Consider the following 16,521-nt stretch of genomic DNA (forward strand, 5'->3'; position numbering starts at 1 on the left):
ATATATTTTAAATTACTTAATTACACTCTAAGATTTCTTTTAGCTCAGAGCCCAATATCATCATCATTCTCTGAACCACTTGAAAAAAATGAAATTCCACTTGTGACTGTTACCATGAAGAGGGAGAGATGGACTTAACATCACAGTCTGAATATTCTCCTTTAGCCCAAACCAAGCTGAATTCTTTGTGGCTGATTATCATTCATCTTGTCAGCCAATTTAAATATTTTGAAAGGAAAGTTTACTTTTTTCATGTTCACAAATTTAATACTATTTTAAAATAAAAATTGGCCCTTTTATCATTATCCTAAAATTTGAATAATAGCACATTTAAGCTGTTCTCACTTTTCTCTTTAAGAAAACATATTAAATGACTAGAGTCATTTCTCTTTTTATTCCCAATGAGTGGAGAATAGTTGGGCAGGAGAGGGGTTACAATGAGAATATCTGGAACCCTCAAACCCTCTCTAACATAATTTTTAGAAATCAGGAGATGAGGAACACCTCCAAGTGGGGTGGTATTTCCCCCCCCCAATTATGATTTAAATCTCAGGAAAATGTAATACATTTATCTAAAATGCATTTTAATATGCAAAGTCTCAACATGAATACATTTTATTAAAGCAAGAATCTGAATTCGCCTTCTGCTTTTTCTTACTGCCATTCCATGGATCTTACAGATGTCCTGACAGCTGGGTTATGGAGGGGCAGGTGGAGGGTTTGGGGGGGTGGAGTGAGGTCAGCCAGACCCTTCCTCCCTCACTCAGTGGCGCAATGGAAATCTGCCTAAAACCTAGACTTGTGTTAGGAAGGTGGAGAAAGACTTTAGAGTTCTTTCAGATTTCATGTACACATTAAAGAATGAAGCATGGCGTGCTTTTGAGTATGTGGTAGTTTTTGTTTTGTTTTCTTCAGTATGGTGTAGCTTAAAGCATGGACTTGGGCAGAAGTGTTGGAGGCAGGTCAAATCTGTGCTCTGCTCTCCTGTCCCCCGGTTCCTTGGCATTTGGCAGCCTCGGTGTGCTTGTCTGTAGAACAGGGGGATTAGGAGGGATCCGGGAGATGATGCATGTCCAAAGCTTAGCACAGAACCTGGCCGGTATTAAGTGCGCAGTAACCACAGCTGTTGTTACTGTGTTCCAGATGCCTGAGCTCTTAACCCCGTGTTGCAGCCAGGCTCTCCGCGGGCAGCCGTGCCTGTCCCACACTCTGTGTGATAATCACAGCTTGCTTCTGAGGCTCCATTTCATTTCGTCTGCACTCTTGTTCAGCCCCCTGAGGATACTGTGAATTGGGAAAGGGTGTCACTCAAAGCTCAACTTTCAGCTCGTCTTTGCTAGATTTCCCCCTGTTAACATCCAGTATTTTGTGCCCTAGGGCTCTACCCTGTTAGGGACTCAAAACTTAACCACCGTTCTCTAGATTTTTATTATGGAAATGTATTTCTTCTCCTATTAAATCGTTACCTCAAACTTTAAGTAATGCTTTACTTTTAATTTCTTTGCTGGAAAAAAAAGTGTGTTTTCATTAAGCTAAGGGAGATTCAAGAAGTCTCATGGGCTTTTCAAAATAGTTTTGTACAAACCACTCATTGTTTTGAAGTTTGTGGTATGTTCCAACTTGACAAAATAGTTTTAAGTCCTGCAAGGGAAATGGTGTATAATTAGTAAACTAACTTAATAATCTAATATGTAAACAGCTTGCTGGATTATAAATATAATTTATGGATTATAGTGCAACCCTGATCTGGGCACACTTCTTAAAAAAAAATACTTTTCTCTTCAGAAAATCTGTTGTAAAAAGAACTATTTGCCAAAAGGAGAAAAGAGAATGAAACTTATACTCAGGTGAAAAGACCCAGTTCCTAAATTCTATCAAATAATCTAACCTACTTGGTATACAATAAACCAAAGGGCTTCCCAGGTGGCTTGAGTGGTAAAGAACCCACCTGCAGAGCACAGGTTCCATCCCTGGTTTAGGAAGATCCCCCAGAGAAGGGCTTGGCAACCCACTCCAGTATTCTTGCCTGAAGAATTCCACGGACAGAGCATCCTGGCCAACTACAGTCCAGAGACTTGCAAATAGTCTCTTCACACGCATGCATACAAGCGCAAACCAAAGTAAACAGTGCTTTCTGAAACAACTTCTAAATCCCTTACAATGTTACGTATCTACGGATTCCAGGCACTGGGAAGAGAAAAGGCAGATTTTATCATCTTTATCTTCTGACTCACACTGCAGTCAGACAGAATATAAGGGGTGTGTGTGTGTGTGTGTGCGAGAGAGAGAGCGAGAGAGAGAGAGCGAGAGAGAGAGAGAGAGAGAGAGACCGAGGAGGAGCGGGGGAGAGGAGAGCCAGCCCTGGGACATGAGAGGATAAATGATAGAATTATGAGTTCTGCCGAGTCAGTTAGAGAAAAGAGGGCAGAACCTTTCCACACAAATAGAGCAAGGGGGAAGGGAACAAAGGATGTATGAATGCAAAGTCCGGAAGAGAGAGAAAGAAAGCATGGGACAGGTCGAGCCGGAATCTGGTGAAGGCTGCTTTTTCTCAGACCACCAAACCAGTTAACCGTGTTAGTTGTGAGCCAGGCAGGATCCCGGCAGAGACCACAGGGTCCTTTCCACTGGCTGAGTGGAGGGTGCCATCCGTGGTGGGTCACAGCTCACTGGCTAGACCTCTGACTTCACCTTGTCAGACAGCTGACCTTTCCCAGAAGCCACCTTCCAGGTAGGGCGCAGGAGGGGAGGGGAGGGCGGGGGGCTGCACTGCGTTCCCGGCACTGCTGCTCACGCCCACCCACCCCGGGGTCCTTCCTGCTCATCGCAGCCATCTGTCATCTCCTCCGCCCAGCCCACTTCCAGTCGACTGCCTGCCAGATAAGGAATGTCATAAAGACAGATGTTTGCTCTGCCTGTGTCGTGTGAGACAGAAAGGTAGGAGAGAATGTAAAAATGTTTCCCAAAGTTTCCCGAAAACTTCTATTAAAAAAAAAAATCTCCAAGAGTTCAGAAAACAACAATAATTAGGCTTGCGATTTGCATAGGTGTTCATTCTGAAAGAGTAAGTTGTGGTTGCTTTATGGCGTTGCAGCAATAAAACAGAGATTACGCTCAGTACTCACCTGGCCCCTTTTATTACCCATGTGCCACAACTGTTGGCAGTCCTCAGTCTCCTGCACCTAATGATTTTTTAAATCTCTCCTCCCCTGTGCTCTTTACTGGGGATAGGAGGGGCTGCTTAGTAATTCTACACCTGTTCAAGTCCACGCCCATCAACTTGCTAAGCTTCCCAAACAAGTGCGGGGCAAAGCATGAGAACGCCTAAGTCTGGGGTGGAGACGGAGGCGGCTGCTCCTGGGTTTGGCTTTTCAGAATTTTTTGCCAGGAAAATCAAATGTATTTCCTACCATGGCGGTTGATGACAGTAATTTATATTCCAGGACGAAGAACAAACTAAATTCATCGCAAAATGATTATAAATCATCAAGACGGAGCAGCCTGCCACCTGAATTACTCATAGGAAATGATATTAAAGCAAGACTTCAAAGAAACTTTAGAAACTTGGAACCCATTCACCTGAGGCGCCCAAAAAAGAGACCATCCATATTTCCAGGTAGGATTTGTTTCAATTGATGCCTGCCGGTTAAAACAACAAGGATTGTATTTCATTTCTAACGATCAGATGTGTTACATTTCAGATTAACTTGGGACATGTTTGAGAACTTGAGGCAGTAAACATGTTTAATTGTAAAAAAAAAAAAAATTTTTTTTCATCTGAAAGCACTCCCATCCTTTTTCTTTTCTTGATTTTATTTCATTTTTATCTTTAAGGGTCTGTAAATAGGTGTCTCTTTGACTTTAAGTATCTGTAAATAGGCGGCTATTCTGTCGGGCTGTGGAATCTGGGACCTGTTTTGCTTGCAGTGCTGGAGAATTCCATGCTGCATTTCATTTTCTGACATATTTTCTTTATTTTGCAAGATTATTGAATTGTTGAGTGAAGCTGATGTTTGTGTGCACCAGAAATTAACGCCATTAAATACTCGAATGCATGCTTCAAATTCCTGTCTTGCATCAGAGCCTAAAACCATTTGTAGTAAAGGGCCCGATTAAACAGTGTAGATGGTGGAGTGTACTGGAGCTCAGAAGACTCCCAGATTTCAATCTCGATAAAGAGACTCTGGTGGTGGCCTTAGGTGGCCAAGCCTGGTATTACAGGTGTGTAGATTGTGTAAGATGCCCGTGACAGTGAACTCTCGCTGAGGTATTACTGGTGCGTGATCCCTGGAGAGGATGAATTATTTAGTCAACTTATTTCAGTACTGTTTGCATTGGAATTTTCTGGAGAAACTGAAAGTGGCCTTTTGTTGTGATTTGATTGATCGGTTAGATTGATAAATTAGACTCAACTGCTGAAATCTAACTCTGTGATGATAGAAAATAAACGAGGAGAATTTGTTCAAGCTTTCCTTCATCATAAAAATGAAACAGAACCCCCTCACAGTCTCTGTACTGTTTTAGGAAATATTGAATAGCTAGGTGATGATTTAGAAATGTGGGCCACCAAGGCCACAAGCTAAAAACTTCAGTTCATAAGGAAGTTCTGTGTTCATGAAGTTCTTGGGTCAGTGATGCTACCTTGGTGTGAAAATACTCTGCAGGAAAAAGCAAAGCCCAGGCTGCCGTGGGCCAGAGGTGTACATGTGTAGGTGCATTGGCAGGAGAAGGAAGGGGATGGTGAAAACAAGGCTGCAAGGAGGAGCGTTTGAGTGTCTGAAGTATCTAAAAACACAGTAGCTTTCTGCCTATTCTCTTTGATCTGAAAGTAGTGAGGAGCCCAGACCTGCCTCGCTCTCCTGAGCCTGTGTGACATGAAATGCTTTCTGTAGAGCTGGTTCCCTAGCCCTTCTTCAGAAACCTGCTCCCAGGCCTGTTCACCTTCTGCTCTTTCTTCTCTTTGTATTGGTTTAATGTATGGGAATCCATATGGGCTTCCCTGGTGGCTGAGTGTTAAAGAATTCGCCTGCCAATGCAGGAGACATGGGTTCGATCCCTGGGTCAGGAAGATCCCCTGGAGGAGGAAATGGCAACCCACTCCAGTATTCTTGCCTGGGAAATCCCAGGGACAGAGGAGCCTGGCAGGCTACAGTCCATGGGGTCGAAAAAGAGTGGGACGCGACTGAGTGACTTAACAACAACATCGGGATCCATGTGTGTCATGATTCACCAGGCTTTTCTCTACCACCCCTCCCCCACACTTTCAGACAGCCAGATCCCAGAACATCTCACCCTCTCCAGCCCCCATTTCCGTTTTGCCTTCCCTTTCTAGAAGGTCATCTCTCTCCGGGCTGTCAGCTACAATCACAGAATTATGAGAAGACCTCTAGCTTGGACCTCACACAAGTCATTCCTTTCTAAGATCTTAGACTGTCCTAATTAATTGGACAGGGTAGAGTTGTGAAAGAGACGTTGACCTGGGTTCTAGTGTAGACTGGTTCCCTAAAGGACTGTTTGTGGTCTCTTGAGCCAGCTCGCCAACCCCTGTGGCCTTCAATGACATTCTTTTTCTTCGGCCTAGTTCTGCTGCCTTTCCCCACCTTGGGGACAGCAACAGGGGATGAACTCTTTAACAGCTTCCCTGTGTGCCCGTGTATCCAGGTGACAAGGTGGAGAGTTACCTGCCTGAAGTTTGAACAATGCTGGCTACTTCTTTTTTTTCTAAATTCGATTTCAAATAAACCACAACTTCACTGTCATGCAGGTTGCACTAACTTCTTTTTACGATAGATGACTTAGAAATACCCTGGCCTGAAAAACCCACCGCAGCTCCTAAAGGTCAGCTGAAACAGAAATGTACATCAAATGTGTTGCTGTGCTTAGTCGTGTCTGACTCTTTGCAACCCCCATGGACTGTAGCTCACCAGGCTCCTCTGTCCACAGGGATTCTCCAGGCAGGAATACAGGAGTGGGTTGCCATGCCCTCCTCCAGGGGATCTTCCCAACCCAGGGATCAAACCCAGGTCTCCCACATTGCAGGCAGATTCTTTACCAGCTGAGCTACCAGGGAAGTCCCTGTATGATATGCAGTGACACGTAAAGAGCAGATATAATGTGGGACCAAGCATCAGGGAAATTTAGGCACCAACTCAAAATGATAAGTGTTGCTATCATTTGTCTGATGAGATTCAAGATTGAAGACGTGTTAGTGTTCTGATGTGTATTCACTCTGACCCTTACAGACTCCCAGACAGCGTTATCCTCCATCTCAAGTCCCCTGTTCTCAGTCCTGAGCCGAGCGATTGACTGCTATGTTGAACAGTTCATTCATTCACTCATGAAATATTCATTTAGTTCTTGCACTGGGCTAGGTTGGACCTTGAAGAAGCAAACTACATGTTATTCTGTTCTTATTGCCCATTGCTCCTCTAAGGACCATCCCACATGTCAGATGGTTATCTACCCAAAATGAAAATGTGTTTGTTTCATTCCTTTAAATTCTTCAGTGATTCCCTTCGCTCTTAGGATAAAGTCCAGACTCCTTAATGTAAAGTACACGAGACTGCTTACCCAACCAGTGCTTCTGTCCTTGGCCCATCTCTTAGCATTCCTCCTCTTGCAGTCTTGCAAGCCCAGCCCACTTCAGATCCCCGTGGCCCATCACACCTGCTCTTCTGGGTTAAGTGCTGTATCACCTACGTGCCCAGTTTCACCTGACTAATTTGTACCTTAGCTTCAGGTGTCAGCTTGACCACCCTCTGAGGGAATGTCCAGGAAGTTTTCCTGATCCTCCCATCTGGGTTGGGTCCATTCTCTGTTCCTTCGCATGACACCTGGACTTTGCCCTATCACAACACTTATCATATTGTATTGTAATTATCCGTTTACTTATCTATATCTTCCACTAGCCCAGGAGCCAGGGACCATATCAGTCCTGTTAACCATTGTGTCTCTTGTACCTGTCACAATACTTGGCACATAGCGTGAGCTCAGTAAATATTTATTCAGTTGACTCAAATTGTTCACCAGAGTGAACTCTGGTTCACACACGCCTTGTTTGCGCTGTATGCCTCCTTCACTCTCCCATCCTCTCTCACCTCCCAACACACACACACACACACACACATAACCCCACACACCACACACACACCACACACACACACAACCCCACAAACCACACACACCACACACACACACAACCCCACACACCACACATACAGACAACCCCACAAACCACACACACACACCACACATACACACATACCACACACACCACACACATACCACACACCACACACATACCACACATACACACACACACACACACACACCACACACATACCACACATACACACACACCACACATACACACATACCACACACACCACACACACACCACACACATACCACACATACACACACACCACACATACACACATACCACACACACCACACACACACACACTACACATACCACACACACACATCACCCCACAAACCACACACACACAACCCCACAAACCACACACACACACACACCACACATACACACATACCACACACACACAACCCCACACACACACAACCCCACAAACCACACACACACACACACCACACATACACACATACCACACACACACAACCCCACACACACACAACCCCACAAAACCACACACACACACACACACACACACCACACACCACACATACACACATACCAACACACACTACACACACAGACACCACACATACCACACACACCCCACACACACACACCCCACACACACACACACTCCCCCACACACACACACACACTACACATACCACACACACACACATACCACACACACACCACACACACACATCACCCCACAAACCACACACACACACACACACACACCACACACCACACATACACACATACCAACACACACTACACACACAGACACCACACATACCACACACACCCCACACACACACACACACCCCACACACACATACACTCCCCCCCCCCCACCCCCCCCCACACACACACCTGTGCTCCTGTTCTGACCTTTCTTCCCTTGTCTACCTGGGCTTCAAGGCCTAATTCACGACTTCTGTCTTCTGTAATCACCCAGTCTTCTGACCTCTCTTGAGTCCCCCTCTGTGCTGACCACCTCCTTGGCCTCATTAGTGCATATAGAGTCCTTCCCTTTCTTCCTGGGATTGTGTTCAGTTGTCTTAGGTTGGGAAAGGGTTCAGTACTTTGTTGCTTGGTGGCAACTGTTAAGTTTTGTACAGAAACTCTTTGAAAACAGGGACTATATATGTCTTCGAATGGCCCAGTTGTATCAGAGAAAGAGTTGGGCATCATAGGTGGTCAGTGTTCAGTGAAGTTAACTAATTAACTTCAATTAGTGGTGAGTTAACTAATTTACTGTGAGGCAATGTCCATCCTGTGGAGCCCATCTCATTCTAGCTCTAGGAAAGAACTAGTTGGCAGTAGAGACTGTCAAAGGGCAAGGTCTTTAATAATGATGTTCATCACTGTAGGAACTCCTGGTGGGGGAGAGTACAGGTACCCCTGTCTCAGTGTGTAATTCATTCATTAAAATGTGTTAGGGTCCCCTGTATCCCAGGATCTATTCTAGCCCTTGGGAAGACAGCAGAAAAGAAGACAGTTTCTTACGTGACTGATGGGAAAGAATTTTCCTAGCAGGATGCCTTGCATACTGTATAATCCAATAAATACCGCTTGAGTCAAGGAATGAGGGGACACCATACTCACAGCAATGAATCATACACAAAACCAGTACAAATAAACATCATATTCATATGATTTTTACAAAATCATAAAAAATTAACCATTTATCTTTCTCTTGAAGAAGTCTCAACAGTAGAACTAGTTTGAGTTGCTCAGTTGAAGTTCTACCATCTCACCTCCACCAGGCCAGGCATTAGGAATGTACGTAGGTCTCAGGACTTCCCTGTTGGTCCAATGGGCTAAGACTCCGCGTTCCCAGTGCAGGGGGCCTGGGTTCGATCTCTGGTCAGGGAACTAGATACCACATGCCTCAACTAAGACCTGGTGCAGCATCCCCTCCCCCCCAAAAAATATGTAGGTAGGTCTCTAGCAGGCAGGCAGCCTGACTTCCTGTTCCTCCTGAAAGAACTCCTGCCGCTTCATAGCAAGGGCTCAGCTCAGTGATCTAAGAAAGCAGAGGAGCGAGAAGTGGTCCTAACACATTCCGTGCCCATGGGCGAGTCAGATTGAAGTGAGCATCTCTTCCTGCACATGGAAGAGAGTGGGGCTCAGGTACCAGGTGTCAGAGGCTGTTCACTCAGCTCTCCTAAGCAGACAAGTTGATGCATCTCATCTGCTCAGTCTGAAAATATCCTACGGATTTTGCAGTCATCTGTTTGAGAAGCGAGGAGCCATCTGCCTGGAGGAAACGCGCTGTTCTGCGTACTTCCTTGTTGCTTAGAGGACGAGTGTGGGGAGTCTGCTGGGGCCGTGAGGAGCAGGGCCTTCCAGGCAGGACTCACATAGCAGACATCCCAGCGATATAAGCGAACCTCCATTCTTGTTTTTAAATCAGTTCTGTTCAGAAGCTTTCTTTTAAAAAGAAAATCCACAATCTAAAAAAATGTCATTTAAATCATTTTAATAATAAAACAGATTTTGAACATTTCTGGTTTCCCAGGTATCTCAGTGGTAAAGAATCCACCTGCCAATGCTGGAGACTGGTTCGATCCCTGGGTCAGGAAGATCCCCTGGAGGAGGAAATGGCAACCCACTCCAGTATTCTTGTCTGGAAAATTCCATGGACAGAGGAGCCTGGTGGACAAGAGTCCATGGGGTCGCAAAGTGTCAGGACACTACTTATCAACTAAACAATAACAACAAAGTAAAATTTCCCCTTGCTGCACGTAGGATTTTATTGGAAACACAGGGAAGCAGTAAGAACAGTGGCAGCTAGATGGTTGTGGGCTCCCCGAGATGGCCAGAAGGTGACAGTGAGGCTGAAGAGTTGGGTTGGGCACTGTCCTGGGAGCCTCTTATCCTGGGTGCAGGGAAGGACTGTAATTAAGCTGCCTCCCCCAGTACTGTGTTGGCTGTCAGAATTCTGTCGCTCAGGTCTCTGCTGAGTAGTGATTGGATGACGGTCCAGCAGGGCCTTCCAGGGACCAGGAGGATGCCGTAGCGCCTCCTTAAGATGTGCTGTAAACTGGGCTTCCTGGGAGCCTGTGCAGCTGGCTTCAGTGGCTCCTCTCGGTGACATCAAGACCCATGTTTCCCATACCTGGGTGTCCCCACAATACCCACCTCGGGGAGTTGATGTGGGAGGTGCCCCGGAGGTGGTAAGATGGGCAGACAGGGTGGAGGCGGATGAGAACGCACGTGTCATGACCGCTCTGGGGCCCCACCCCCGTCCATCTGTCCTGCCCATCTGGTCGTGTGACTTCCTTCCGCAGCCGCTTCCAGAGGTGGCCGTGCCCCGGACTAAAGGCAGGGAGCCCCAAAGTCATGAGTTTGAACTGCTCCTCTCGTGAAAGGGTTCCTGCTGAAGGATTTCACAAAGTGTCTACCTCACAAGTGGGTTCAAGTTCTAACCCCTGATCTTACTAAATGTGTAACCTCGGATGAGTCGCTTGATCTTGTAGAGCCTCTTTATTTATTTACTTATTTTTCTCTAGTTGCTGAACAAATGCTTTCTGCTGGAAAAGATAAATAAATAAATAAATGGAACAGTTGTGAAACTGAAATTAAGTGTAAACTTCCAGGCTGTTAAACACTGGAGCCTTCTTTCTTATTCTTGCTCTCGGAAACTTTTTTATTTCTTCATCTGTAACATGGGGATGAAAATCCAGTGTCACCGAGTCACGTGAAACTCAAATGAAATAGTGCATGATGATGAAATGATACACAGCTGGAATTGACAGTGTTCACTTATACTTCGGTGGTATCAAAGGTCTTGTTTCTCATAATTTGTACTTTTCATGGGTAGGTGTAATTGGAACACTTTTGCAAATCTTCATGGCTGGAGAATTATCCTAAGTTGCTAACCAGATCCTCTGTGAATGTAAATTCTGTGTAAGGAGACGACGCTACTAAAAGACTCGTTAATTTCATTTTTCCATGAAAAAGAGGATAACACAGAAACTCTTGTCATTATATAAATATCCATATATTTTCTCAATATGAATTATCAAACTTGAGAGTGTTGTCATGACAGGCCTCTAAAAAAACTGTTCCATATTAGTAACAGCACTGTCAGTGATTTCAAAACTTAGTTGTAGCCTTGTTATGTTTAATAATTTTTCCTAGTTTTGTCCAAGGCCCTGCTTTTGGAAATTCAGCCCTGGCTTTCCTTTGAACCAAAAGTTGGAATAGGATGGTAATTGGTTTAAAATTATATATAATATATAGCTTATCTATATGATTATAGATGAATTAACCACTTGAAATTCATCTTTTTAAATATTAGGAGTATTTAGACTTCAAAAACTTTTGAATGTCAAGAATCTGACATTTTGGGGAAATGGAGGTCGAGTGTTGGGACTTGGTACTTTCACTGCTGGAGTTCACTTCCTGTTTGGGGGATTTAGATCCTGCAAGCCACTTGGCACAGCCAAAAAAAAAAAAAAAAATTGACATTTTGATTTAAAATATTTATAGCATTTCTCCAAGTCTGTGAGTCTGTTTCTGTTTTGTAAGTAAGTTCATTTGTATCATTTCTTTCTAAATTCCACATAGTAGGGATGTCATACAATATTTTCTCCTTCTCTGTCTTACTTCATTCAGTATAGCACTCTAGAAAGAGCTTATGGTTGTCAGGGGGATGGATTTGGAGAAGGGATAGTTAGGGGTTTGGGGATGGACAGATACACACTCCTATATTTAAAGTGGATAATCAACAAGAACCTACTGCATAGCACAGGGAACTCTGCTCAATGTTATATGAGCAGCCTGGATGGGAAGGGAGTTTGTGCATGTATGGCTACACACATGGCTACATGTGTATGTATGGCTGAGTCCCTTCACTGGTCACCTGAAACTATCACAACATTGTCTGTTAATTGGCTATATCCCAATACAAAATCAAAAGTTAAAAAAATAAAATATTTACAGCATTTCTTACTCAAAAATATTAATGCAGCAAAAACCGAGGAATCCTGTTTTCTTAATCAAATGTATTTTTTGGACAAGTTTCTTCAGGAAGGCAAAATTTCTGTTCTCATTTTACTTTGTTCTATTTTCTAAAAAGAAACAAAGCCGAAAACTGTTAATGAGGCTATTAATATGGTGATCCAGTTACTTTTAAGGAAAACAAAAATGCTAATACTATAAACATGCCTGATAAACAAAGGGAAATAAGTTTTACCTTTATGCAGGGACCCAGGATAAGCAGAAGGTGTTAGATTTACAGCTTGACTTCAGACTTTTTCTCCTTGTCGTAAAAAGATAAATAAATACAAATATATGGTTCTGAAGACAAGACTTACAATATAAGTATGTTAAGAGGTGGCTTAAACACTCTTGTTCTAAAAGCAGTTCACTTCCATTTGCTGATCTATAGCAAATGTGTAGCTGTACAGATTTGAGAGCTCCCACAAACTTATTCCCATTCTTAACATTCTAAGTTCTAGTAGCCATATCTAGACTGTGAAAAGATTATATATTCTTACATCCGCATAACTTTATATTAAGATCCCTGGTGGCTTAGATGTTGAATAATCTGCCTGCAATGAAGAAGTCCTGGGTTCAGTTCCTGGGTTGGGACAATCCCCTGGAGGAGAGCATGGCAACCCTCTCCAGCCTTCTTGTCTGGAGAATCCCATGGACAGAGAAGCCTGGCCGGCTACAGTGCACAGCGTCACAAAGAGTTGGAGATGACTGAGCAACTTTATATTTACTCAAGCTACTTCAGTGATACTTTTAAATATTTTTTATTGTTTTCATGAATAATGTACTTTTAACAAATATTTAGCAGGGAGAATGGTCATCCAGCTACCCACTTAAATAAATAAATGACCAGACCCCAACATTCCTTTACTTCAAATACTTCGGGACTCTGTAAAGAATGTTTACCTTCAAATTTTAACTAGAATACCTCCCACTTTTCTTTAAAGTCTAGGAAAATGTAGGTGTGGGAATAGGGGTTTACAAAATGAGCTTAAACAGGTAGTCATGTTTGGGTGACATGCATGTAAAAACTGTCATTACAAAATGGTCAGGTTGTTTTTCAGTCACAAGTTTAAAACCTCCCATCTTAAGTGGGACATGAGTTAATTTTTTTGTGTGCCAAACAACTTATTATTAGAGCTATCTTTGAATATCCTGGGAGTTCAGAACCCCAAAGTGGAGGAACCAGGAAGATGGTGTGTACTTTTGTCAGTAGATCAGGTTTCTCCATGGTACTCCCTCAGCTATCAAATCACACTCTTCGGTCCCGCCCTGATACTTAAGAAAGACTGAATCCTCTTGATGGATAATGAATACTGGACGGTGTCTTGGAGCAGTTGTGGGCCAGAAAGAGTCAATTTAATGAAACATTCTTTTAAGCATCAAAATAGCTCAAGGATAAGGACTTCCCTGGTAGCTCAGTGGTAAAGAATCCACCTGGCCAGTGCAGGAGGCTCGGGTTTGATCTGTGGTCTGAGAAGATCTCACGTGCCATGGAGCAACTAAGTCTGTGCACCTCCAGTACTGCGCCTGCGCTCACGAGCCTGGGAGCTACACAACTACTGAGACCATGCACCACAACTGAAGCCCATGTGCCTAGAGCCGGTGCTCTGCAATAAGAGAAGCCCGTGCACCACGACTAGAGAGTAGTCCCTGCTCACTGCAACTAGAGATATGTCTGCATAGCAGTGAAGACCCAGCACAGCCAAACACAAATAAATAGTTATTTAAAAAAAAAAAAAAAGTGCCCACGGATAAAGGAAGCTATGCCGTGAGAAACACAACATCTATTCAACAGAAATCTAAGCTATCTTGTTGAATGTCTACTAGATGCAAAGCACTGTGAAGGCCTAGTTGATGGTTAAGACACTGATACACAGCAATTTGTTCCCTATCTAATTTTTTACTGGGACAGCAGGGTACACTAATTTGGGTGTTAGTTCTTCTCTGGCACCAGCATTTAAGACTCTGTGTCACACCAGCTAATAGCAATACTGACACTGTGTCATCTAGCACAGAAGCCCTAATTGGCAGTGGAGTGTCTCCTACAGGAAAATGCCAGGGGACCTTAATTGTCCTCCGCATCAGGGTTTTTTGCTGGGGGGGGGGTTGTTTACCTATTGTAATTTGGGCTTCCTCTGCACCCTTGGGAACACAGCTAAGGGGGAGAGGGTCATACCTCAACTGTTCCTTCCCAGGGTCCAGCTCAGGAAGGGTTTCCTATCTTTTGAGATTTTCAAATGCTTGTACAACTAAAGGAATATTAACTTAGCAACTTAGGGCATTCATTTTTAATCAATGTTGTAAATGCAAATTACTGGAGGGGGGTTTTCAGAATCCACAGCCCTGGAGATTGGATTGAGGAACTCTGGGGTGGGGGGCAGGGGTCAGGCTTCTAACTGCAATGTGAAAATTTTCCACACATACTTGGGATATTTGTCCCCATCCCCTAGTAGAGAACTCTTGATTTAAAAGAAGTAGAAAAGATCCTAAAGATCAAAGTCATTCTTAAACTCTCTCCTGTTTCACCCGTAGGAAGCAGAAGACCCCCCATCCCAGCCTCTTGTCATCTGGTCCCCTCCCTCTCACACCTAGCCACCTAGCCTCTCAACTATCAGTATGTTCTTGGGCAGGAAGAGAACCTGCATTTTCTCTCCTAACAGTGCCTAGGTTTGAGTTCCATATACAGAGACTTCCTCCTGGTTCCCACTCATAATCTTAAAAGCTGTTCATCTAGGTCTTTGTTTTAACCCCTGCTCACATCAGAGAGTGAAACACGGGGAATTTCCCGCCACCCCTTGGTCCATTTAAAAAATTGTAACAATGTGCTATGGGCTGAATGTTTATGTCCCCCCAGAATCCATATGTTGAATAATCCCCAACAGGATGGCATTTGGAGATGGGACTTTTGGTGGCAGTTAGGTCATGAGGATGGAGCCCTCATTAATGGAATTAGTGCCCTTATGAAAAAATACAGAGGAGAGATGTTCTTTCTCAATTTGTTTCTCTTTCTATCCCTGGGGTGAAAGATCCCCTGGAGAAGGGAATGGCTACCCACTCCAGTTTTCTTGCCTGGAGAATTCCATGGACAGAGGAGCCTGGAGGGCTACAGTCCATGGGGTCACCAAGAGTTGAAATGACGGAGTGACTAACACTCACTTTTTTTTCTGCCGTGTGAGGATACAGCAAGAAGCCAGCAAGAGGGGTCTCACTAGACACCAAACCAGCCAGCACCTTGATCTGGGACTTCTCAGCCTCCAGAACCATGAGATGTAAATGTTTGTTGTCAAAGCCACCTGGTCTACAATAATTTGCTATAGCAGCCTTAATTGACAAAACCAACTGGATGAGTAAGAAACATACAAGTCCTTAAGAAGAAATACTGTCAAACAGTACAAGTAATATAATAAAATATAGAAATATTTAATGAGTAAAAGTTGATGAATATCATGCATGATACTTAGTGCTGCACAGAAACTGCATTATTCAGAAATAAACTAGAATGACTTACTCCCTTTTGTTATTGAATCACATCCATAAATAACAGTTGAGCAACTTCTCAAAAGAAATATTGCCAATATGTAATTACTTTTAATAAAGATGCCACAAATTGCTACATAATTATTTAAGTAAAAAGCAGTGCAGTTTTGGAAGACTCTATAAACATCCCAATGTTGTAGTCTTGTACTTTGTCTTAATTTCTGCTAAATTAGAAAGTGCTCTGCTGTTTCAAATATACCCGTACTATTCAATCCTTTAGTAGAAAGTAGGTGACTAAAATCTATATGCTTAACCATGCTTAATGAATATTTATAATGATAGAAGCCATTTTATTGGCAGTAAATAAGCTTCTGATTTCTATGCCAAAACTCCCACAAGCGTAAACATGGAGGGCAGCAAGCAGGAAATGGTCTGGAATTATATCCTTCATGAACAACCTGAACTGAAAATGCAAAATCTCCATCAATGGGGTCATGGTTGGGGATAAGAAAGTACAAAGGAAGTCCAGAAGGAATTTATCTAACATACTCAGCAGAGGGATCTTGAAAAGAAAAAAAACAAGCAAAAAGAAAATAATGTTATACTTACATCCACAGTCACACCTCCCATCGCAGCAGGGAATTTGTGGGATGGTTTTTAGTTTAAAATGTTTACTGCTACAGACAGGGCAAAATGACTTGCAGAAATGAAACTGGGTTTGGTGCTTGCCTCTAGGGAGTAGAATGAATGATATTAGTCTTTCAGTTGTGTCTGACTCTTTGCAATCCCATGGACTGTAGCCCACCAAGCCCCTCTGTCCATATGTATTCTCTAGGCAAGAATACTAGAGTGGGTAGCTATTCCCTTCTTCA

The 16,521-nt window shown here is 43.5% G+C and overlaps 1 protein-coding gene across 2 annotated transcripts in view; it reads left to right on the top strand.

The window, feature by feature from the left end:
- Nucleotides 1-2,409: 2,409 nt before the first annotated feature.
- Nucleotides 2,410-16,521, top strand: part of FRY (FRY microtubule binding protein) — a 321,997-nt gene continuing 307,885 nt past the window's right edge. For both annotated transcript variants that reach the window (XM_070471761.1, XM_070471762.1), the window contains exons 1-3: nucleotides 2,410-2,731; nucleotides 2,855-2,937; nucleotides 3,444-3,616. In XM_070471761.1, coding sequence (XP_070327862.1) covers nucleotides 2,903-2,937; nucleotides 3,444-3,616 — 208 coding nt within the window. In that variant the 5' untranslated portion in view covers nucleotides 2,410-2,731; nucleotides 2,855-2,902. The remainder of the gene's footprint in view (nucleotides 2,732-2,854; nucleotides 2,938-3,443; nucleotides 3,617-16,521) is intronic.

The sequence above is a fragment of the Odocoileus virginianus genome, chromosome 8 (genome assembly GCF_023699985.2).
Source record: "Odocoileus virginianus isolate 20LAN1187 ecotype Illinois chromosome 8, Ovbor_1.2, whole genome shotgun sequence".
Lineage (NCBI taxonomy): Eukaryota > Metazoa > Chordata > Mammalia > Artiodactyla > Cervidae > Odocoileus > Odocoileus virginianus.